Consider the following 24,093-nt stretch of genomic DNA (forward strand, 5'->3'; position numbering starts at 1 on the left):
CCCCAAGGGCCCGCGGCCAGCAGCCGCTGTGGAGTCTGTGGTTCCAGGGGCCGTTCTTCCGTATCCTCTTTCTGGACAACCTGAGGAAACGTGTTGACCCCCAAAATAAAGCTCACGTGAGAGGAAAGGGGAGCGACTGTTCTTGCGGCTGGTGGCCGTGTGGCTCCCCGGCCAGTTCCTCGTGCCGGGCCCTGAGGTTAGGGTGGGCTGGACGTGTCGTGAGCGAGCAGGTGCAGCCTCTGATGGTGATGGTGGCCATTGCTGGGGTCTCCGGCCACCCCTTAGGTGCTGCTGCCCGTGCAGGAGACTTGCTGCTCCCCTCCGGGGCGGCCACTTGAGTTTCCAAACCCTAGCGCAGCTGCCCCACAGACCCCCTCCCCCTCCCCGACCAGACGCAATTCCAGCCCTGCCCAGGCACAGTCTCCCCGCCGTGAGACACAGGCGCAGCCCCTGGGGCTCCAGGCCTTGGCTCTGAGGCGAGACGTCCGACGGTGCGTCCAGCTGGGGCCCTGCCTCCCCAACGGCATCCTCCTCCCTGAGCCGCAGGGGGTCTTCCCGGACTCTCAGCGCTTACACGGTCCTGGGAGGGCTGCCTTTTCACGTGCAGGTGGCTCCCAATCTTCAGACCCGAGTCTGCGCCCCGACGCACCTGCTCCTCACTGCCTCCCCGGGGCCTCTCGTGCTCCTGCATTAGCCTTGGGCGCCCTTCACCACTTGGCTCACTGGAAAGAGCCCCCTCCTTCAGGAAGCCCTCCAGGGCGGGGCCCCCATTTTCCTGTCTCAGCTCAGAGGTCACCTTGCCTGGCAGGGGCCGCTGAGGCCCAGGCATCGCCATCTGTCCTTCTGTGCCCTGGAGTCCATGGATGCTGAGTCCCTGCATTTCTCTGTTGAGAGTTTGAAGCAGAGCGGAGGGGATTCCACTGCTGCGCCACGTCTCCCAGCCCAGCACCGTTGAGTAAAGTTATATGAGAAACTTCTGAGAATGTAGAAGTTCCGATTAACTTGATCTTCCCAGGAGCTGGGGGGTGGATAGGATCCACGTTTCATGTTTAGTTCCTGTCACGATTTCTTTGTCCTTGTAGAGAAGTTTATATGGTTGCAAAAGAGGGTTTTGGTGAATTCCTTTTCTCGTGGTCTGTGGCTAAAGGACACAGAGGCCGTGTGGACCGTCTGCCAGATCAAGTGGGCGCCTTGCAAGTGAGTGAAGTCAACAGAGCTGGGTTCAAAGACCATTCCGGGCACCAGTTCACGGGCTCGGGCGTCCTGAGACCTCCGTCCTGGTTTCTGAGCATCTTCGGGGACGTGTTGAGGGATTTGAGGAACCACATGTGGCTCTGGAGCCGTCCTTCTGGAAAACCGTCTCTCCAGCTGTCATCTGCTTGGGCACCAGGGCCTCTGTCCCGAGGTGACACTCTGGGCTGGACCCCATCCTGTCCTCACTCGGGCCCGAGAGGCTGAGCTCCGAATCCTCGGTGGACAAGGAGACCCTCAGGGCGGGGGTGCTCCAGTCCACGCCTCAGCCGCCTCGGGAGATTCACGGTGCGGGGCCCGCTTGGCCTGGGGAGCAGAGTGAGTTTCTGGGCTGGTGGTGTCGTGATGGTGCCTCCCAGCTCACTCAGAGGAAACGGGGCTCCGGCCCCCACCAGCGGGCGTGCCTTTCAAGAAAATAAGTCCGACCATTGCAACTGAACTAAGAATTTGACAGATAGAAGGAGTCCTGGGATTCTGAGCTCCTAGAAGAAAGAGAAGCCGTGGAGGATAAAACAAATGCCCTCGAGGAAAATCTGGCCTTTCTTTGCCTTTGAAAAGTCCCAGGGGCCAAAGGAAGGGAAATCCCATTGAATCCTGGTGGCCTTGGGATCCTGTCCCAGGAGACTGGGACCTTTACACCCTGAGCCGGGTGGATGGCCAGAACTGCCCGAGGCCTGCTCAGGGTGGGGAAGGCCGTCCCCAGGCCTACGCTCAGCCTCTGGGCGTCCGGCGTGGTGGGCGGAGGGCCACCTCTGTGTGGCCGTGAGGGCATCTCTGTGCTTGTTTCTTCATCAGGGGCTGGACCGCGTACTTAGGGGCCTCCGTTCCGCTTGGGGTGGGGTGGCAGGCACGGGTCAGAGGACGCCTGCCGGAGCCCTGCGTCCCCGCCGAGCGGCCAGCTCAGCCAGAGGAGGGGCACCTCGCATACCATGCCTTCTGGGACCCTCGTGGGCTCACAGGGCCCCAGGTTCCTGCCCATCCTGTCGCTTAGGGCTGCTCTCGGCCTTCGAAAGCGTGTCCTCCCCGAGGCTCTGTGAGCTCAGCTTCAAACCAGAGATGGGGAGCTTCGCCTTACTGAGAGGACTGAAGGAACGAGACACATGCGTGTCCCAGAGTGGCCTCTGCCCCTGTGGGCCCTCACCCGGGGCACAGCCAGGAAGAGGATTGTCTTTGGGGAGCGGGGCCAGGGGTCCCGGATGGTCCCAGGGAACGCCAGGCATGCAGGGCTGCCCGGGCACCCAGCGGCCACCCGCTCAGCCCAGCCCTTCCCTGGCCTCCGGTTCTGCCCCATCTCAGACGGGAGGGACCCTCTGGCCCTTTGCGATGGACCTCCCTAGCATCCCGGCCTGGAGAAGAGGGGGCTTTCCCGCTTCTCTGGTCCGCTGCCCAGGACAGGGGGGGCCTTGCATCTCGTGGGACTTGTGCCCCAGTCTGGCTAGAGGCCCCCTCGACAGAGAGCACCCCCACCCGGGGGCCGGTGCACGGACCCCTCCTCACACTATCACTTCCTGCTCCCCCCTGGTTTCCGTCCACTGCCATTCCTTCTGTGATGATGGAGACGCCGTCCTTCGGCCAGCCTTTCCCACCCTGCGCTCCGCCCCTGCCTGAGGCTCTGGGCCCCCAGGCCCCGCGCCCCGTGTTCACTGTGGGCATCTGGCACTGACCAGAGCAGACATTCCAGGGATAGGGCGGTGGACCGAGCGGCTGTCCACGGGGACCTAGGCCCTCCAGGAGTGGGCTAACCCCTCAGCTGTCAAGGCTTGCTGCCTTGTCGGTCCTGACAGAGATGCTCAAGTAAAAAAGGCATTCTGGGGCCTGGCTGTCGGGGTCTGAGCCAACCCAGGGTGTTGTAATCCCAGCAGGGTTCAGCCAGTGCCCCTGGAGAGCCCGGGGACAGGATGCCATGTTCCCCAGCTCCTTCCTGTATCCACTGCGCCCACTGTGTTCAAGGCCTGATGGCCAGCCCTCCACCGGTCAGGCCGGCAGGGATTCCGGGGGTCCCTCGTCATCCCCTGCTCGTTCTCTGCTGTGGCTGCTCGGGTCTGTCCGAGAGCTCAGAACGGGGGTCTTGTGGCTCTGCTGTCAGGCTTCTCCTGGCCCCAGGTCATGCTCCGGGTCATGATGGTCTTGGTTTCATCTGATAAGCTGCCCCCACCCGCCTCACCGGCTTCTCTGCCCTCTGTTTTCTCCCAGGAGCTGGCAGCCGAAAAGGCCAAGGCAGCAGCCGGGGAGGCCAAAGTGAAAAAGCAGCTGGTGGCCCGGGAGCAGGAGATCACGGCCGTGCAGGCGCGCATGCAGGCCAGCTACCGGGAACATGTGCAGGAGGTGCAGCAGCTGCAGGGCAAGGTGGGCAGCAGGGCGGGCACGGGTGCCCGCGGAGGGGGTCCTCACCATCGGGTTTGTTTGGGGGAAGGTTGTTTTACCTGTCCAGATGGTGTGTGTGTGTGTAACGTTAATGACCAGGAAGATGTATGTACATTCTAAAGAGCATTTTCTGAAAGCACTCTGGTCCCAAGTGGTCAGCACTGCATCCTTTCCCCTGGGGGCCCATGGGTCAAGTTCGCAGCCTCTCCATGACCCTGGAGTCATGCCGGCTCCACCTCCTCCACTCGAGGTTGGCAGAACACCGTAAAACAAGAGGTCCGAGAAACAGCACAGCCCCAGCAGAGGGCCGGGCCAGCCCTGGCCTGCACAGTCAGAGCCCTGCACTCCGCTCCCAGCGGGCTGCGCCCCGGGAGGTCAGAGGGCAGGGAACGGGCATCTTCGGGGTAACCGTAGGCTGTGGCTTGTGGCCCTTTGCTGGATCTCAGAGCCTTGGTCGGGGCAGAGCACACCGGCACCGTCTGGGGCTTTGGGCTGAGTGCTCGGCTCTGCACTTTTCCGGCCCCTGTTCTGAGGGGGCCTCTCCACCTCGGGTGGAGAAGGCGGAGCCCCCCGGGCTTTTGTCTGCGGGCTGGGATCTTGCCGACCTTGCTCCGAGGTGGCTATCTTTGTCAGGCCGAGCGGCCTCTGATGCCCCTTGGATGACCTTTCAGATCCGGACACTCCAGGAGCAGCTGGAGAATGGCCCCAACACGCAGCTGGCCCGCCTGCAGCAGGAGAACTCCATCCTGAGGGACGCCTTGAACCAGGCCACGAGCCAGGTGGAGAGCAAGTAAGCCCTGCGCCCCTGGTCGGACCCTGGCAGCTCCCCGAGGGCCCGGAGTGGGCAGGGTCCCTCTGAGCCTTCAACACGTGGCCGGCGACCTCTCGTGTGGTCAGGCCCTGGGAGGGCGAGTGAGCTCCAGCCCGTGCCCAGCGTCCGTGTCACCAGATCCCCTCAGGTCCTGGCTTTGCTGGGAGAGTAGATACTTTTTCATGTCTATTTTCACAGTGTCCTTGCTTCTGGCCCAGAGTATCAGAGCCAGGCTGACCATCCAAGATGAGGGTCTGGTGTGGTGTGGGCCCTGCCGTGGGCCTGAGTGCCCTGATCCCCCTGGTCGGGTCTCCTGTGCAGGAGGGGACGTCTGCCGCTCAGGAGCTGAAGCCGGGAGGCCTCCGTGAGCCGGCAGAGGCCACTCCCCAGGGGGCAGGGCTCAGCCTCACCCTGTTAGGGACACTGTCTTCTGTGTCCCTGGTTTGAGCATCACCATCCCAGCAGGCTGGCCAGGAGGAAGCCCCACTGCATTTTCTCTTGGTTCCCGTTTCTTTGCCTTCTCTCATCTGGGGTGTCCTGTAGGGATTTCTGGGGTGCTTGTTATCCCCAGAGCATCCCCTCTCGCCCAGAGGAGGCTGACGGGAGCAGAGAGCGCAGGCGCCCGTAGCGGGAGGGCAGGTGGAAAGAGTGTCGCCCACGAGCGGCACCGGGAGCAAAGCCTGTGCTCACAAGGCTGCTTTTCCTGGCGGCCCCGCTGACTCGGAGTGAGGTTGACGGCCACCCTCCTCGCTGATCCCTTCTCTCAGGGGTCCCTGTCTTCATCTCCGTCCTGACCTGCTGGCAGGTTGATGGTTTGGGGCTGCGGTTTCCTCAGCAGCCACGGCAGAAGGTGACCGTGGGGACGGAGGGACATTGGCTTCCTTCTCATGTAGGGTCCACTACTGGCTCCATCCTGGAGACAGCTCTAAAGCCTGGCCCTGAGTTGGGGCTGCTGACTCTATCAGCTTGCGGACACTCTGCCCTGTGGGACGGGTGTCCCTGCGTCCCTCCCAGAGCTTCATGTCGGTCCCAAGGGGCCACCCAGCTGGCCTCCCACCCCCATCCCCATCCGCATCCCTGGTACCGGAGTGCAGCCTCGCGTGGGCTCCCCAGTCTTGAATCTTGGCCCTGGAAAGCGTGCGCTGAGGGCCCCGCAGAGGGCTTTGGGGCGGCCTCCCCTGTGCAGACGGGGAGCCCACATCTCCCCTCCCCAGGCAGCAGGGCAGAGCTGGTCTTGGCCAGGTTTCCTGCCTCCCAGCGTTGTGGACCGTCTCCTGTGTCGCCTCCGCCTGGTCTGGTACTGTCCCTTGGCCAGACGGTCGGTCCTGCCGTGAAGAGGTGTCTTTTGTGCTGTGAAGGGGGCTGCACGCTGACGACCTCCTCGTGCTGGGAAAGGCGGGTCCGGAGCTGCCCCTTGTCCTGTCAGCCGCATCTCCTTCCGTCACTCCTGAACCTCCTCGCCGGCCCTGAGACCCCGCTCTTGTGCAGCGTTGAGGCGTCTCGTGTAAAATGCTGCAGCCTCTTTCCCTGCCTGGCTGCGGTCCAGTCGGCCGGTGAATCCAGTATGTGGACTCGAGCGGGCCGCTGGCCCCGGCCCTGCAGGCAGCATCCCAGGGCTCATTTGGGCCCAGATCAGCCGTGAGGAATCAGCCACTTCTGTCAGGGGCTCCGTGGGCTGCTTTAGTGCACATTTTGCCCTTGGCTTTTGCTGGTCCCTCCACCGTGCTTGTAAAACAGCATCTTCAACAAAACACATCACACCCACATGGCTGATTATACAGAGGGCCTCAGAGGGTCTCCAAGACTTGGGCAGCTACTTAAGAAAGAGCAGGTGCCCCGGAGGAAGGGCTCAGACCTCCGGTCCCATCTCCCCGGGCGGCTCTCGGGGCTGACGAGAGCTGACTTGAGCCCTCTTCTGTCCGTCATGCGGGGGCTCCTGACTGTCTTGCAGGCAGAATGCAGAGCTGGCCAAGCTCCGGCAGGAGCTGGGCAAGGTCAGCAAGGAGCTGGTGGAGAAGTCGGAGGCCGCACGGCAGGAGGAGCTGCAGCGGAAGGCCCTGGAGGCCAAGACAGCCGCCTTCGAGAAGCAGGTCCTGCAGCTGCAGGTGGGTTGGGGTGGCAGCCGCCTCGGTGCCCGTGCATCCTGCCCCCCAAGCTCTACGCACGGCCACCCTGGGTCCTCCCTTCTCAGCTGTGACTGTGACCGCAGTGGACCCAGGCAGGGCTGGGGCTGGAACCCTCGACCTTGGCCTTGTTAGTAGTGATCGCTGCTCAGCATCAAGTGGGTGCTTTCTGTGTGCCAAGCGTTGTTCTGAACGTTTATAAGCTTAACTCAGCTAATTCTCATTGTAACCTTATGGGGTAGATGCTGTTATTATTTGTAATTTACCCAGAAGGAAATTGGAGGCACAAAGTTAAGCAACTCCGCCAGTTCACCCAGAGCCAGGATTTGAGCCCCAGAGCAGTCCCAGAGCAGTCACCGTCCCACACTGTGGTGTCACAGCTCCGGCCGCAGCCAGGCCGGCAGGCGCAGCCTCTGGCTTCAAGGCCCAGTGGGTGTTCTTTCTTCTCAGCCTCTGAATGTGGCCTGGAAGCTCGTATTTTCCCAGGGGGACACCTGTTGTCTGGAGGGAGGAAGACTGTCCCCTCCCTGCCCCATAGGGGCTGGGCAGCAACCAGTGGGGCCCCTCAGTCTCGGGGCCTCCCTGCTCATTGGCCCGACGAGTGCTGCGTCCCCCAGCTGGCCTGTTTCGGGGTAGGGTGACCAGGCGTGGGGCAGTTGTCATACCTCTGTGCGTGTAACTTCTCTGGAGGACAAGGAAACCCTGGAGACCCACACAGCTTTGCACCTGTTTCTGCTCAGTCACTGAAGCTCTCGGCTGTAGCACGTGGGGCAGTGGGGCTGTTTTATAGAAGGGACTAGAACGACAGACACGAAATTGTAAGACTGACGTGTGTGTGCCTAAGAACAGGCACAGATAAAGTTTGGATTGGAGTTGAGATGGATAATTTGGTGTAAAGTAGGTCCACCCTGAGCAGTGAGATCAGAGCCCCTGGGGACGGCCTGGTGGTTATGCTCCGAAGGCTGTCGGGTGGCCCTGGTGCTTCCGGGGCTGGAGCCTTCGCTCTGGCGCCCAGGTTGTCACCATCACTGTAGCCAGGAAGCCCCAGGCCGCAAGCGTCTCCTCCCTCTGAGGTCCCAGAGTCCCCGTGTTATTGACAGTGAGGCCCCGGATTTCAGAGCCTCAGTTTCCCCACCTGTAATGTGGGTGTGGTGGTGGTACCTGTATCTCGGGGTGGCTGGGGATTAACCACGCTGACACACACAGATGCCTTGCCCAGAACTGGTTAACAACCATGACCTTTACCAGGCCCCCTCGGGAAATCTCCAGCTCAGGCCGGACGTTTAGCTTGTAGGAAGCCTCTCCCTGTGCCACACTCAGGTGAAAATGGGGCTTTGCCTTTTTGGGACTGTCCTGCCTTCACCTGAGGCCTCTTCCCCGGGAGCCCGCTCTTCAGGGGCCAGGGTGGCCTCTTCTAGCAGGTGAACTGACCTGGAAATCCAGGAGGCTTATATAAGTCATCGGCACAGGATGGCAGGGTGTGAGGAGCTCTAGACGGCAGAGCCGGCTGAGGGCCCACCTCCTGCCGCGTCCTCCCGGCCCTCCTCCCTCTGCCGGCCCCCAGGCGTCTCACAAGGAGAGCGAGGAGGCCCTGCAGAAGCGCCTGGATGAGGTCAGTCGGGAGCTGTGCCGCTCGCAGACCAGCCACGCCAGCCTCCGGGCGGACGCTGAGAAGGCCCGGGAACAGCAGCAGCAGATGGCCGGTGAGGGCGGCGTGGGGGCCGGCTCCGTGCGGGGGGCGCGGGCAGCCGGGACCCCTGACTTCCCACCCGTCAGGGGACGCGCCGGGGGTGCTCGGGGTCGGGCCTGGGCTCCGGAGGGCTGGCCATGGGGGGCGGGGCCCGTGGGGCGGGATATGGGGGTGGGCTCGAGGTGGGAGATGCTGCCACTTCGGCCTCACTCGCTGTGGGGCCCACGTGGAGCCGTGGTGCTCCTGGGGCTGCTGCTGGCCTTCTCTTCCAACCCAGTCAGGCCTGGAGGCCAGATTTGGAAGGTGGCTTTATGGTCCCCCTGTGCTCACAAGTCACCTTCTCAAACGGGAGATGGTGACGAAACCCAGGGCACCAAGGGCCCTTGGAGAAGCAGGGCAGACCGTGCCGGTGAGAGCTCACCAGTACTTCTGGAGCCACTGCTGGGGGCTGAGCACTCCTGTGGGCGCCCGGGGCTTGGCCGGGAGTGAAGCAGCAGGCTTGGGGCCGTGTTCCGGCAGGAGAGACAGGCACAGTAGATGGATCCATGTCGACAGGCCTCAAGTAGGCAGCGTGACCTAGAGCAGGTCCTAGAAACGGCAAGCTGTGTCTGTGAAGAGCCAGGCAGTAAATACTTTTGGCTTTGTAGGCTAAATGGTGTTTGTCACAACTGCTCAGCTCTGCTGCCACAGTGCAAAAGCCACCCTAGACAGACAGGCCTGGCTGCGTGCCAATAAAGCTTTATTTTCAAGAACAGGTGGTGGGCTGGGTTGGCCCAAGGGCCTAGTTTGCTGACCCCTGCTGTGATGGGCCAGGTGTGGCTTTGAGTGGTCAGGGGAGGCCTCTCTGGGGAGAAAGGGATGTTTAAGCCCAAGGTCTGGATAATGGGAAGAGGCCAGCCTCACAGAAACCAGCAAGGGGCCCCTGAGAATGGGAGTGAACTTGAACTTGGCCTGTATAAGAAACAGACGCAGGTCAGCAGGCGAGACTGGAGAACAAGGCAGTGGCTAGTGTGGGGTAGACGAGCAGGGCCGGGTGACCCTCCTTTGAGGAGTTCAGGGGCCGTGTGGAGTGATGAGGGGGCTGGGAGCGTGGGCAGGGCTGGCGGGATCCCATCTGCACTTCTGGATGCTCTGGCTCCAGGTGGGGACCAGGGATGGGGCCTTGCAGTCATCGGACCAAAGGCACCTGGGCTGGCCCCAGGCAGCCACGGAGGCGCTGGTGGATTCGGCAGGCAGTGGACATTGGATCCACAGGCCTGGTAGATGAGTGAGAGCTGGGGGCACAGGAAAGCAGAACAGCCACAGCGAGGGGACCAGGAGGCCTGAGCAGAGCTGTGTGTGGACGTGGCCGGCGGCTGAGCCCAGGCTCGGGGAGGAGACCAGGGCCGGGCCGCTGTTCGGAGTCAGACACACGTGGAGGACTTTCAGAGCCGTGGTGGGGCTTAGCGGAGGTCACCGAGGGAGGACACACTGAGGCGCCCCCCCTGCCCCTGGTCTCAGCGACGTGAGCCCATCTCCCAGAGAGCAGGGTTTTAGAAACTGCAACAGGAGCCCATTCAGATTTCCATCTTTTCCTGAGTGATCCGGGGGCGTTCTGTTCTGCCCTAGTGAGTCCTTGAGAAGGAAGCCAGGCTGTGACTTTCTCCACCAGCTAACGGGACACCCAGGGGTCAGGGGAGTGCCTGGAAGCCCGCGGGCGTGCCCTGGGCAGCATGGGGCGTCCGTGCCGGCCTTCGCCGCACCCCGCAACCCGCCGGCCTCCCTCCCCGCAGAGCTGCACGGCAAGCTGCAGTCCTCCGAGGCTGAGGTGAGGAACAAGTGCGAGGAGCTGAGCAGCGTCCACGGGCAGCTGGACGAGGCCAGGGCGCAGAACTCGCAGCTCACGGAGAGGATCTGCTCCATCGAGGCCCTGCTGGAGGCGAGCCAGGCCCGGGACGCCCAGGTCAGCTGCACATCCTCCCGGGAGCGTCCCCACCCACCCCACAGGGGCCCTGCCCTGATGACTTGTCGTGCCAGGTGGTCTCGTGACCGCAGGGCTCTGTCTCTCGTTCCAGGCCAGCCGAGAGGAGGCCGACCAGCAGCAGGCCCGGTAAGAGGAGGCAGGGGCTGTGGCCTGGGTGCGGGGGTCCCAGGGAGGAGCCCTCTGAGAGGCCCTGCCTTTCCCCATTCCTCCAGCGACCTCGAGGACCAGGACGGGCTGGGCAGGGAAGAGGGCACATTGCAGGGAGCTCCTGCCTCGAGGAGCGAGGCTGTGGGGAGAGTGGCTGCGCCTCGGCAGGGGGATGGGCCTCTTGCTGTCCATCTGTCCATCCATGCATCCATGCGTCCTTCTCTCCCCGGGAAGGACCGGCTGGTCAGGGTGTTCTCTCCACGTACACGGGGCGAGGGAATTTAGGGGCTGAAGTCGTAACCCAAACGGGAAAGTGGTTACCTGCCCAGAGTGGAGAACCTGGGAGGCTGCCCGGGCTTTTGCACAGATCTGGGATGCGGTGTGGTTCACAGCTGACCAGGTCGCAGGGTTGATGCCGGGTAACTTCAGTGGCCCAGCCCCAGGCCTGCTCGGACTGTGTGTTTGCTGTTGCTAAGACCTGGTGGGCTCCTCAAGCCAGGGGGCTGGAAGTCCTAGGACCGTTGGCTCCGGGTGTGTGTCCCTCAGCAGATGCCCATGAGCTCGGGGGTTGGTCCTGGCTGCCGTGGCTGGGGGTCCCCAGGGCAGCCACGTGGGGTGAAGCGTGCAGGTGGTCGGTCATGTCCCGGGTTGTCCACTGACCAACCTCCCTTGTTCCGGCTGCTGCAGCCAGTGAGTCCCCTCCCCAGCGCCTCACCGGGCCACGGCCCATGTTCCGTGGCCTTGGGCTCGGGTTTGGGGGCTGGGGAAGGAAGCCGGCCTCACGGAGGCCCCAAAACACCTTGCTGGAGCCTCAAGCAAACCCTCTCCGTGCACCTTTCCAGAAAGCTTGGGCAAACTTTATTTCTCATGGTACTTGCCGGGGTAGAGAGGTTGTGTTTGTTTAGTGTTTTGCTTCTTGTATCTTAAGATCAGATTCTTGGACTGCACAGCTAATTACTAGTTACCTAAGTCATGTTGCAAGCAGGGTTGATTCTAGCTTTTTGCATCATGTAGATGTTTGGCAGAATTAGGGTTTTTTAAAATTTCCTTCTCAGACTGTTTATCTGGAAATTGTGTCTAGGCCAGGCCATCGTGTTCTCGGGTGGAGATGAGTGATCCGGCCCCAGATGTTCTGGAACTCGGGCAGTAGCTACCAAGGGGGTGACTATCAGCGTGTCCTTGCCACCAGCCTGCTGTGCCTTCTTCCTCGGGGCCTCGTGCCTTTGGGGACGCTCTTGCAGGGGTGTGTGGGGGGCCACCTGGTGCAGAATGCCAGCGGCTTGAGGAGAAGCTGCGAGGGGTCCCAGTGGAGCTTTGAGGGTGGGGTCAGGTTCTGTGGCCTGAAACCAACATCCAAGAAGTCGACAGCCGTCTTCAAGGCCACGTGCAAACGGTACTTAGAATGACAGTGAGATGGTGCTGGGGGCGTCAGGGCGGGCAGCGCGCACGGCCTCGCTGAGGTTGGTTGGTCCTCGTGCTCCTCCTTAGCGTGGTGTACTGCCGGCCCACGGGGAGAAATACGAACGTGTCCCCCCCCCGGGGGCATCCTCAGACGGGTTTCCTCCTGCTCCCAGAGGGGCCCTGCTTGTGCTGCTTCAAGTCGGCGTTGGCGGCTTCTGGATGTCAGCTTTTATGCGACCCCGGGGCTTCCCTGTCCTAAATCTTAACGTAGAAGGTGACGTATTAAGTGTCCATTTGAAGCGTCTTCCTCAGAACAGCCAGAGCAGTTCTAGAGCGTCCACCCCTCGCTTTCCGGGTGATGGGGTGGACGGAGCCGCAGGGCCTAGAGTCCGGAGAGAAGTGTGAGACGATGGCACCCCCGGCCTGCCAGCCGCACACATCCGGGGTCGTCTTGGGCTGATTCCCTGGAGCCTGGGCGCAGGACTGAGGGGGAGCCTTCGGGTCTCAGCAGAGTTATTAGATTTTGGACACAGGACGGTCCCAGCGCTGAGAGCAGGGATGCACTTGATGGGTGTGCAGGCCACGGTGCCACCCGAGCCTCTGGCCCCGGCGTCCTCCGAGGAGGCCCAGCCCAGTCTCGAGGGCAGCTGTGGCCGCAGGAAATGGCCAGCCGACGCGTGCTGCGGGACAGAGTGGGACCAGGCTCAGTTCACCGGAAGAAAGAGCATCTGAAAACCTGACTCTCCAGGGCGCGTCCCCGCGCTGGCCATTGTGGCAGCCCTGACCGCTGCCGTCCCCGCAGCCACTGTCACCAAGTGGGACTCTGCTGGCCTCTGGGCCCCCAGCCCTCAGAGGAGGGGCCACGGTGGCTGCTGGGGCTCCCCTGAAGCCGGTGCCCGGCTTGGGGAGGGGACTGACCGCAGCCCCAGGCCCCACGGGTGTTCCAGAGCAGAGGAAGGGGCCCCGAGACAGGGCCTACGGGGGCCGCGGGCCCTTGGAGCCCGACAGTGACGCCGCCATCCCCCCTCAGCCTCATGGAGCTGGAGTCGCAGGTGTGGTGTCTGGAGAAGGAGGCCACGGAGCTCAAGGAGGCAGTTGAGCAGCAGAAAGTGAAGAACAATGTGAGTGTCGAGGGGACTCTCCCTGTCCCTTCCGGCTGCTCCCCGTGGTGGGCTCGGGGGTCCTGACTCCCACTGGGTCGGCTTGGTCATGTGGTCACCTGGCGTGAGGAGGGGGCTGTAGGGCGCCTCCTCTGCGGTGGGCGCATGGGAGCCTCGGCTGCGTCCCCCCGACCCGGGCTGTCCCCCCGGACCACACACACACACACACACACACACACACACACACACACACACACACACACACACACACACACACACACACACACACACACACACACCCACCCTCCCTGGGCCTGGCTGGGCCAGAGCCGGCTGTTTGGTGGCAGACCCTCTTGCCACTGAAGAGCTGGCAGATCCCCGCCCCCCGCAGACGAGTCTCCCTGAAAGGCGCCCGCGGGCCCCAGCCACCCGAGAGCAGCCTGGCGCCAGCGCTGCCCGGGGTGGCCTGTGAGGTCCAGAGATGGGTCGGAGAGGGCTCGCCCGCCCGGCGGAGACCAGCCTGGCTGTTGACCGTCTCCCCTCTCCTCCCAGGACCTCCGAGAGAAAAACTGGAAGGCGATGGAGGCTCTGGCCTCGGCCGAGAGGGGCTGCGAGGAGAAGCTGCGGTCCCTGACCCAGGCCAAGGTCAGCGTCGGCCTCGGGCTCGCCTCGGTCTGGCAGCTCAGCAGACCCCACAGACTGCGTGCAGGGCAGCCCCAGCCTCAGGGCGTCTCAGAAGTCCACCCAGGGCCCGGCCGCTGCATATTCCTGCCCGCCCTCCTGCCCTCCTGCCACGCATTTCTCCCCGAGATGCGGGGAGCGGTGAGCCCTTGTCTCCTGCTTCTCAGCTGGGCCTTTTGCCCTCAGAGGTCATGGGGGCCCCAAGATGGGTCTGTGCATGGACTTCGCTCGTGTTATTCTTCTCCCCTGATGTTTGTCTGCTTTCTCAGGCCCCCTGCGGTCCTGGCCCAGGGGCTCCGTGATTGAGCTTTGGGGGAAGGACAGTCTTTAGTAGCAAGCACTCAGGCCGAGGTCGGGGGAGCACGGGTGGGTCAGTGTCCGGGGCCCTGGCCGGGACATGGTCTGCAGCTGCAGCAGGAGCAGGCGGGGCCTCACCACCCGCTTTGGCCAGGCCTGCCCTCCCAGCCCCCCTCCCCGCCCCCAATGCAGAGTTAATGTCTGTCCTGTTACCATGAGCTTTGGAGCAACTTCCACAAGCCTCCCAGGAAGCCTGAGGGTGTGTCAGATGAGGCCTCCGAGAGGCGGAGCTGGGGAGCCGAGTGGAGCTACGCTTAGACTCCCCAGAAGTGACCTGGGCGCCTGGCTGGCCTTTCTGTGGCAAATGCAGAAGCTGTGACCAGAGGTGTCACCTGACTTGTTTGTGGTCACACAGCCAGATAAAAGACAGGGAGCTGACCTCTGGGTCCTCGGCCCTTGCTTGGACTCCCATGACCGGGGCACCTGAATGGGGGTCACGAGGTCGGGGGCCCACAGCAGGCCACGGATCAGTGGGTGAGCGAGAAGGGTCGGCTTCTGAGACTCAAGTCCAGGCACGTGGTGCTGTGGTCAGGCTGGGCATCCATCTGCCCCCAAATCACGTACAGAGCCTCACTCCCGGCCCTAGTCCGGGAGCTCCTAGTACAGCTCCAGGTCTCGGGCCCTGAGGGGCAGGCAGCAGCCTCAGCCTGCTGCGGACGGTGACCAGATGGGACTTTCAGCCAGAAATCTCCTGCACCGCCCCCTGCCCCCAGGGTGTTGGGGAGGGGTTATGTCCCCAGGGACAGTGCTGTCCTCAGCTTTGCTTATGGCTCCTTCCCTCTTTCTTGGGCTCCTTTTTCTCGCGTGGAGTGGGAGCATCAGGGAGGATGGAGGGGGCTCTGGCCAGCGCGGCTGCAGCAGGGGGCCCAGGAGCTTTTGGAGGGCCGAGACCCCGACCTGCCTCACCCCCTCAGCACGTGGGAGCCCTGATCCTCCCGCCCCCAGGGTTGCAGGAGCTCCTGACCCTGGTGGCCGCACCTCTTCTCTGCGCTCCCCGCCCCCCATATGCACACGCTCAGCAAGACCTGAGCCTGAGTGTCTGCTGGGAGGTGTCCGCGAACCTGCACGTCCCGTAGGGGGTGCTGCCATCCTGCTTCCTTAGAGCTGAGTTTGTCTAAAGTTGGCCAGGCCTGGGGTGGGGTGGCCGGAACTTGACTGCTAAGGTTAGACACACCCCCGCCCAGCCGGCCCCACGGAGCCACCATTGGTCTCCTCTGATCCTTGTCCCTCCCCTAAAGGGCTGAGGACGTGTTCCTGGGGTGAAACCCCCGCCCCCCCGGGGCTGCCCTAAGCTCCGTGGCTGACCACCCTCACGCCCCACCCGCCCCGCCCCCAGGAGGAGTCCGAGAAGCAGCTCAGCCTGACGGAGGCCCAGACCAGGGAGGCCCTGCTGGCCCTGCTCCCCGGCCTCTCTGCCCCCACCCACCAGGTAGGAGGGGAGGCAGCTCCCTGGGGACCCCTGGGGTGGGGGGCACGTCCCGACCGACCTTGAACATTTTTGTCGCAGGATTACGCCGAGTGGCTGCAGGAGCTCAAAGAGAAAGGCCCAGAGCTGCTGAAGCAGCCACCAGCGAACACGGAGTCCTCGGTGAGCGCGGCTGCGGTCGCTCGCGCCCTGCCCTGTCCGCGGGATGGAGGGTGCCTGGAGCCGGCCATCGGGTTTTGGCTCAGCAGGCCCCTGTCCTGCCCTCCGCCCTCAGGACCTGGCTGCCAAGCTGAGGGAGGCGGAGGAGACGCAGAGCAGCCTTCAGGCCGAGTGCGACCAGTACCGCAGCATCCTGGCCGAGACGGTGAGGCCTGGGCTCTGTGACCTTGGGCGAGTCATTGCCCCTCTCTGGGCCCAGTTTCTTTGGCTGAATGGTGAAGGGGGTGAGCTCAGGTTGAAGGTCTGGGGCACAGTCTGGGAAGGGATAGGGCAGTGTTCGGCTTGAATCCGCTTTCCTGCGACTCCAGGGGCCACGCTCGCTCAGCCTCCCTCTGCGATGGCCAGTCCTGGGTTCCCCTTCCTGGGCCCCCTGTCCTGGGCTGCTGAGGCCCACCTGGTGCAAACCCACCGGAGACGAGAGTCCTGACAACCTTGTTCGCACACCGGCCGGGCGCCCCCCTCCAGAACTGTACCCCCTCCTCCCGCTCTGCCGGCCGCACTGGGATCCAAGCCGGGTGGTTGCAGGGGGTTGGCAGGAGCCACGGGGGGGTGTGCGTGGCGGGGGGGACCTCCAGGCCCTGCTTAGTGCTGTCCCCGCAGGAGGCCATGCTCAAAGCCCTGCAGAAGAGCGTGGAGGAGGAGGAGCAGGTGTGGAAGGCCCGGGTGAGCACCGCGGAGGAGGAGCTCCAGAAGGTACGGGGCAGCCCCATCTCCCCAGGGCCCACCTTCCCTCGGAGCCCAAACTTCACTCCCTCAGAATGCCATACAATCCAGGGGGAACGCCCACGGGGTCATCTGGGTCACTTGGGAGTCACGTTTGCTGGGTTTTGGTGATGCCACATACAGTGTCACTGTGGAATGACTGACAGCTGAGTCCTGGTCTCAAGGAAGCCCCCCCCCAGCCCCACCCCCAGGAAGAGGCTGCTGCTTATACCTGGCTGGGGGGCCGAGGGCACCACAGGGCTTCCCGAGAGGTGGGGTGCATCCTGGGACGGACCCACGGGGCTCATGCTTGACGGCGCTCCCCCTTCTTGCTTTGTAGTCGCGGGTCACAGTGAAGCATCTCGAAGAGACTGTCGGGAAGCTGAAAGGGGAACTTGAAAGTGCCGATCAGGTGCGTGCGGGCGCTGTCCAGAGGGCTGCCGTCCTGCTACAGAGGCTCCTCTAGCGGCTTTCCTTCCCCGACCGCGCGTCCCTGCCTGTCCTTAATGAGCCGTTATGACCTCGGGGTGGCTGGGCGCCCCCAGTGCACCATGGCTTCTGCCGTGGCCTCATGAACCACGGGAGGGTTGCCGGGTGGCCCCGCCGCACTCCGCACCCTCCTTGCAAGTAAATCTAAAAGCTGCTGAGGTCTGAGAACACGTGCTGCCCCAGGGTGCCTCTTCAGGAGGTGTTTGGCCTGGGGGGCACCCCCCTGCCTGGCCTCAGTTGGCTCGTAGCCATCAGGCCACAGGGGCCTGTCTCAGCCCTTGTCCCAGGGCCTGGTGGCCCCATCGCCCTGCCCCGTGGCCCGTGCCCTCCCGCGGCCGGCTCGAGGCCCTTGATGTGTGTCGTGTCCAGGTGAGGGAGCACACGTCGCATCTGGAGGCTGAGCTGGAGAAGCACATGGCGGCCGCGAGCGCCGAGTGCCAGAACTACGCCACGGAGGTGGCGGGGGTGAGTGTCCCGGCGCGGGTGGGCCTGGTAGCGGCCCCGCGGCCAGGGCAGGGAGCAGCCAGGTCAGCCTGGCAGCGAGAGGCTCTCTCTACCCGGTGTGGAGACACCATCTCTGCGGGGAAGGCACTTAAATCTGACAGTGTTTTCTGATTCGGGGAGCAGAGAGCACAAGCCTGGCACCCCCGATCCTGGTTCGATCTCTGACTTCTGGCCTCGCTCTGCAAAAGACAGTCCATAAACATTTGCGAAGGCCTGAGACTAGCGTGTACTGAACACGATCCTTCCTCCGTCTTCAAAAAAGAGCAGAAGCTCCAGGGGGCCTGCGCCCACCCCTCCCCCACGCCCCGCAGGCGAGATCTCCGGGTGGCGTATGTGGATGTGCTTGGTTGGGTGTGAGGTGCTGACTCACCGGAACTGGCTCTCTCTCCTTTTCTCCCACCACCCGGGTCTGTTTTCTGTCCAAGTTGAGGCAGCTTTTATTAGAATCTCAGTCTCAGCTGGATGCAGCCAAGAGTGAAGCCCAGAAACAAAGCGACGAGCTTGCCCTGGTGAGCGAACTGGTGTGGCCGGCGTGTGCCCTGCGGTCGGGTGTGTGTGTTTCTGCGTCCCGTCAAAGGGGACGTGTGCCGGTCTGTGCTTGGGCCCGGTGAGGACAGCCCCTCACACGTTTGCTCCACGCTGCACACTGGGCCTGTGGCTGCCGGGACCACGGGGCTCCGGGTCTGCTCTGGGAGCTCTGGGGGGGGGGGGTCCTTCTGCCCCGTGGCCTTCTGTGGGACTAGGGTCCTTCTTCTGTGGGACTAGGGTCCTTCCTCACCCAGCGGTGGCTCAGGTCAGGTCAGTCAGATCTGCGGTGTGCAGGGCGGCCTGCTCCACGCTGGGCGGTACCAGGTGACTCGTCCGCAGCCGCGCGGAGCTCCCAGCCACGCGGGGGCCTCTGGTTCTTCCGGTTTTCAGCCTTGATGTGTGACTCTGGTCCCCGCTCCTTGGCCAGGTCAGCCCGGCCTTATGGGGGTGGGGTGGGGCTCCAGTTCCAGTACCAGCGCGTGAGGCCACAGACACGGTCCGTGTGATCTGCATGGTCTTTATTAAATCATGAGTTGGCTGTTAACACTGAGCCACCGGCGGGGCGCGGTGTGTGTGTGCGTATGTGTGTGTGAAAAACGTTCGTGTCTGGCTTTCTACGAGGAGACTCAAGGTGTGGTCCGGGGGGCTGGTGTTCCCAAAGCAACATCCACCGAGCAGCCCCCTCGCTGGGCGCACGCTCTGGCTCCCTGGGTGCCCCCTCCGGTCGTTCGGGCCTGATCGGGGACCATCGCCTGCGAGGGCAGGTGCCGAGTCTGAGGGTCACTCTCCAAAGCCATGTCCAAGCCGGGCCTGGGCCACATGCAGAGGACAGGCCCCGAGTTTCTCCTCGTCACTGGTCTCTGCGGTCTGGTGTTGACCTTTGGGGCTGTTGGCAGGAGGAAAGGACTTGGAGGGTCAGGCCCCACACACTTGGGGCGGCTCTGTCAGGGGGCCCCCCCAGAGCCCCGCTGGGAACCTTCACCCAAGCTTTGTGGGTGACACTGCTGCACCTTCAGATTTGAGGCTCAGTGGTCTGGGGCTTAGGGCCCCCCAGCAGTGGAGCTCAGGGGTGAGGGGACCTTATGAGGTAAGAGTGTCAGCTCGTCGGGGACCCCACAAAAGGCCCTGACGGGGACCACATCCAGGAGGGCAGCGGGAGGCAGGCGGTGGTGTCCGCGCCGAGCCCACCGGCCGCCTGCCATTCTTCAGATTCCGTAGCCCCGTGCGTACCGTGTCCTTCGGGGGTCACCTGGCTCCCGGCGGGGGGCGCCCCGCGCTGCTGGTCTTGCCATGGAGCATGTGCGTGGGGTCAGCCCGGGCCCCTCGGCCGCAGTTTGGCTCGGGTGAGGGCTCGTGGCGCTGGCTCTCCTGCCCCAGGGAACCTGCATGGGAGCCGACACAGGCCACAGCTGTCAGAGCAGGTCCCCCGTGGGCTTCGGCCGCTGAGAGCACCTGCCGTCCTCCTGGGGGCCTGCGGGCGGGCGTGCATCGAGCTACGCCAGGCACAAACCCACCCTCCCTGTTCCAGGTCAGGCAGCAGTTGAGTGAAATGAAGAGCCACGTAGAGGATGGTGACGTAGCCGGGTCCCTGGCTGCCCCCCCAGAGGCCCCCTCAGCAGAACAGGACCCCGTCGAGGTTAGGGTGGTGAGCCTGTCCCCGGGTGTCCGTCACTGACCGCCATGCGGGCCCCTCCACCCATCTGGAGGGCAGGGACGGCAGCCTCTGCTCCGGCTAAACTCTGGCCACTCGCAGCTCCCGGCCCCACTGCCCAGACGCCCGACTCCTCAGGACGCCAGAGTGGGGGGTGGGGGGGGCGGCGGGCTGGGGCATCACTGGTGGGGCCCTTGCCCTCCAGACCCCTGATCCGGGCGGCGGCCGCCCAGAGCCTCGCCGGGGTGGGAAGGCCGCCAGGGCTCGTGCCAGGCCTAGGCTTCTCTATCCTGGGGTCTCAGCACGAGGGCTGTGTCCACGTCTCTTCTCAGCCATACCAGCTTCCGTCCCCAGGGGTGAGGGCCGTGCCTCCCCCGGGGGGGGCTTCAGGCACACAGGCCTCCCCGCTCGCTTGTCCCAGGCAGGGCAGGGTCGAGGGGGCCCGGGGCACAGCCAGAAGATTTGGCCCCAGGTCTCAGGCTGCCCGGAGCCCTGGGCGCCGAGGGTCCGCCCCAGGTTCCGAGCATGCTTGCGGTGTTTGCACGCAGCTGAAGGTGCAGCTGGAGCGGACGGAAGCCATCCTGGAGGACGAGCAGACGCAGCGGCAGAAGCTCACGGCCGAGTTCGAGGAGGTCAGGCTGCCCTGCGCCATCGGGGCTTCTCTGGGTCAGGGCAGCGGGTCTGGGGGTCGAGCCGCGTCCCGCCCGAGGGGGTTTCGCTGCACCATCGTCACCCGCCTCCTGTCCGCATGGGGCCTGACCCGCCGCCCCGCTCCGTCCAGGCTCAGCTCGTGGCGAGTCGGCTGCAGGGGGAGTTGGAGAAGCTCCGCTGTGCCAGCGCCCTCGGGTCCTCAGAGGCGGAGGAGGCCACGCGGCTCAAGGTACAAGGCTCCCCGCTGTCACCCCCGGAGGCCCCTCGGGCAGCGTCCAGCCTAATTTGGAGGTTGGCAAGGTCGGGGGGGATCCCTAAGTCTCCAGTGTCACAGCTGGAGGCCACCAGTCAGTGTGACGATTTCAATCAAGTGGAACTGAAACGGAGCTCCTCCGTCACCCTGGCCACAGGGCAGGTGCTCAGCAGCCAGTGCCCGACCCTGAAGCACAGCCCTGTGACCCGGAGGCCGCGTCCTCACACCCTCAGCCCCACGGGCACAGCCAGGTGGCCTTCCTGCTGTGCGTCACGTGAAGGCTGACCCCTTCAACCCTTTGACCCACAGGAGAGACTAGAAAAAGAGAAGAAATTAACCAGTGACCTGGGACACGCTGCCACCAAACTACAGGAACTTTTGAAGACGACCCAGGAGCAGCTGGCAAAGGAGAAAGACACGGTGAAGAAGCTGCAGGAGCAGCTGGACAGACCAGTGAGTGCCGCCGGCCATCCCCTCGGGGGTTGGGCAGGGCTGGGCGCCCTGGGATGCCTGAAAGCTGCCCACGGGCCCCTCTCCTCCTGTCGCCCGCCCCGCCAAGCCCTCGGGCGCCTCCTCCAGCCCCAGGGGCCTCTCAAGGTGGAAGGTGGTAGGTAGGTAGGGTGGTGTAGGGACGAGGCCCCTAGGCCCAGCCTCCCCCTCCCCCACCCTCTGTTCACAGGAGGCCGGCAGCAGCAGCTCGAAGGAGGGAACCTCTGTCTGAGCTTCCTGCGGAAAAAGAAGTCACTGTTCAACTTACCAAAATGCCTTACACATTCCTGACCAATAAACAAACCAACACAGCGTTATCTGGGCCCAACTTGGGTAGCTCTGAGAAGCCATAGAGATGAGAGTCTCTTAGCACCAGAAGTAGCTCTTCCAGACCCCAATTTGTAAAAGAATCTTTGCCACATTCGATAAACACTATTCCCTAGGACTGGCCCTGGACCACCGGCCAGCAGACGCCAAAGCCCTCAGCAGCTGTGTGACAGACCCGGGTGTGTGCTAGGGGGCTGGGACCGTGGGGTGTGTATGTCAGTCAAGCAGTGCAATTGTGTCTTTTGTGGGGTTGGCGGTCGGGCGATGGGCGGTCCGGGTGGTGAGTCCTGAAGGCTGCAGTGCAGACTAGGGTCACAGCCCAGCGAGGCAGCAGCTCTCACCCCTGGAAGAAGCTGCCACCACAACTGACGTGTGACCTCCTGGGTGTTGATGCCATTAAAACCCGCGTGTCACCCGGCACTTCAGGAAGAGAATGAGTGTGGTTTCTGGTCCCCACGCGCTTTCCCCACCCGGGCCCCAGTGCCCACCGGGCAGGATGAGGGAGCAGGGCCTGTGACACCTGGTGGCCAGATGCCCTATGGGCCCCACTCCGAGGAACTGAGGCGGTTGTCTAGCAGGGCTGTGGGCAGCCTAGGCTGTCAGGTGAAGTGAGTTCCAGGAATGAACACGGACCTGGGCAAACATCCACGCTGCAGGAGGGCTGGCCCAGGGCGGGGGGCAGCCAGCTGAACTTGGGGTGATCCTCGGACCCACTGTGTTCTGAGGGGACCACAGAATCTTTGGTCAGGAGGTGTGTCAGGGGCTTTGTAAGGAACCTGGAGCTCAAGCAAAAAAAATGGATTTAGAGGCAGGGTGACAGGAGCAGTTGTACCAACCTAGGAACAGAAGGTGAATCAGAGCAACCCTGGGGGTCTCGCTGGTACTTTCAGCTCAGTTCCAGGACCCATAATCCTGGGAGAGGGGTCTGATGGGCTGAACTTAGACTGCAGGTACAGCCAGATGGGAGGGAGGGTGGTGCCCCAGGGAAAGCAGCTGAGTACTGGGGGTCTCGCCACCTGCTGGGGAAGCTCTGCATCCCATGCGTCGCAGTGGCGGGCTTGACTCCCCTCGGGGGTGGTTGTCACAGGAGCCTCAGGACCTCGGGGAGGGAGAGATCAGGGTGCTGCCCAAGGCCCCACGCGAGCCACTGCCAGAGGCCGGGCAGTGCTGATCTCAGTCTGCACAACCAAGACCTGGGCCTGGCTTTCAGGGGCACTTGGTACGCAGGCCACCTGGCCCTGCTGTGTGGCACTTGTATGTTGCAACTGTGTTGGGATCGGGGTGCTGGAAATTCTGGGATGGCTCCCCAGAGGTGTGAGCAGAAGCTGGAGTTCAGCATAGAGGCCTTGTCAGGAAGGAGGAGGGGTCAAGGCCAAGGGGACAGTGGTGCAGAGGCACACAGGCTGAGTGAGTGGGAGGGCCCTGTGTAGCCGGCTCATGAAGTCAAGGGTTCTGGACAGGAGAGCACTGGGGGGGACAGTCATACCCGTCCTGGAACTCTGCAGGGGGCTAAAGTGGAGAGGGAGCCCACGGGACGCAGGACACAGGTTCTGGCCAGGAGCCCAAGCGGAAGTGACTGATGACACCTGACCCGGCCACGGGCCTGGCCACAGGCTTGGTTCTCAAGTGACATCTTTTCAGTGCCCATGGGAGGGGAACCTCTCCCATCCTGCAAAGAACCCTGCAGAAGTGAGAGTGGCTCCCCTGGTGAAAGGCTGGGCAGGCTTCAGGCCCGCCTCTAACACCAGCCAAGGTCAGGAGGCCTGGGGAGGTTTGTGAGCTTGGAGCCCACGCCCAGCTCAAGACTCACCCTCCCGCACACAGGGACCTTCACGCAAGGGTAGGGGTTTGGGGCCGTTTTCTGGTGGGAAACAGGCCGGCCTCGTGCCCCAAACCAGGTCTCTGGCATCAGAGTGGCCACCGTGGGTCCAGGAGCCTGCGTTTCCAACAAGCTCCCCTCCCTCACCACACCAGCTGCAGAACTGAGGACCCTGAGGCTGGGCAGAAGCCCCCTGAAAGCACAGGAATGGGTCATTTCCAGGAAAGAAGGCACAAGAGACCCTGGGGGTGCCGAGCTGCCGCCTTTGGGCTCCGTCCTCAGACCGCCTGGTGGGGCCCAGTGCCCATCTGTGGGGACAAGGCGGCCCAGTGCAGGGTGAGCGCCACCCCCCGCCCCCAGCCCTGAGGCCCAGCAGCAGCGGCTCCCGGCTGGCCGGCAGGGGGAGCCCACGGGCCTCGCTGTCCCTGGGCCAGGTCCCACCCTCGGGCTGGGGAGTGGGGCGGGCAGCTGCCCTCACAGACCCGGGCCCGTGTCTCAGGCCCCGACAGGAGAGCTGGGAGCTCTGACAGCATCTGGTCCAAAAGTCCCCCTGCAGAGGCTCCCGGGTTGACCCTGAAGCTCAGGGTCACGAGGCCCATCAACATTCCCTCCAGACCCAGAAGCCCCGTCACGCTGGTGGCGGCTTTCTGGACTAGCGTGAGGGTCAATAAAACGCACAAACACCGGGATGCCTGGCCTGCAGGCAGGAAAGACGCAAGATCCTAGAAGCCACCAGACACTCCACAAACGCCTTCTCTTTGAGCTTCCTGCAGGTTTGGGGCCAACAGGACTCAAAACCCAAAAGAACAGTGTTGTTTTCCTTCCTGCCCCAAATCGAATAAAATCTCAGAACTCCAGATTTTAGAAATGAAGAACTCGCCAGGGGCGTGATGGGAATAGCTTAGGACCAGAAAACGAGACCTGAGCTGTCCAGCTGTGCCGCCCATGAGCTGTGTGACCTTAGACAAGTTACTTTACTTCTGGACTGACTACTGAGGCACTGGCTGCAGGCTCAGTAAGTCCCCTCCTGCTGCCCCCCCAGCCAACCATGCAGTGTCCCTTCTTCCAGCTGCAGCCCGGCTGGAACTTGGTGTAAAGACTGTTTGCACGTTTCAGAAGTGCCCCAAGTCGTGACAAAGTAATGAGT

General features: G+C 63.4%; 1 protein-coding gene across 3 annotated transcripts in view; it reads left to right on the top strand.

The window, feature by feature from the left end:
- RRBP1 (ribosome binding protein 1) overlaps positions 1–21,561 on the top strand; it is a 58,775-nt gene extending 37,214 nt beyond the window's left edge. Inside the window, exons 5-24 of one of the 3 annotated variants that reach the window (XM_059898135.1) lie at positions 3,445–3,597; positions 4,287–4,405; positions 6,378–6,531; positions 8,114–8,252; positions 10,012–10,181; positions 10,294–10,328; positions 12,781–12,871; positions 13,403–13,495; positions 15,225–15,317; positions 15,396–15,476; positions 15,589–15,678; positions 16,134–16,226; positions 16,576–16,647; positions 17,094–17,189; positions 17,654–17,737; positions 19,285–19,392; positions 19,956–20,039; positions 20,189–20,287; positions 20,621–20,764; positions 20,991–21,561. In XM_059898135.1, the coding sequence (XP_059754118.1) occupies positions 3,445–3,597; positions 4,287–4,405; positions 6,378–6,531; positions 8,114–8,252; positions 10,012–10,181; positions 10,294–10,328; positions 12,781–12,871; positions 13,403–13,495; positions 15,225–15,317; positions 15,396–15,476; positions 15,589–15,678; positions 16,134–16,226; positions 16,576–16,647; positions 17,094–17,189; positions 17,654–17,737; positions 19,285–19,392; positions 19,956–20,039; positions 20,189–20,287; positions 20,621–20,764; positions 20,991–21,032 (2,040 nt within the window). In that variant the 3' untranslated portion in view covers positions 21,033–21,561. The remainder of the gene's footprint in view (positions 1–3,444; positions 3,598–4,286; positions 4,406–6,377; positions 6,532–8,113; positions 8,253–10,011; positions 10,182–10,293; positions 10,329–12,780; positions 12,872–13,402; positions 13,496–15,224; positions 15,318–15,395; positions 15,477–15,588; positions 15,679–16,133; positions 16,227–16,575; positions 16,648–17,093; positions 17,190–17,653; positions 17,738–19,284; positions 19,393–19,955; positions 20,040–20,188; positions 20,288–20,620; positions 20,765–20,990) is intronic. The other 2 variants (XM_059898134.1, XM_059898133.1) reach the window with 2 other exon arrangements.
- The last annotated feature ends 2,532 nt before the right edge of the window (positions 21,562–24,093 follow it).

Source organism: Balaenoptera ricei, chromosome 15, assembly GCF_028023285.1.
Source record: "Balaenoptera ricei isolate mBalRic1 chromosome 15, mBalRic1.hap2, whole genome shotgun sequence".
NCBI lineage: Eukaryota > Metazoa > Chordata > Mammalia > Artiodactyla > Balaenopteridae > Balaenoptera > Balaenoptera ricei.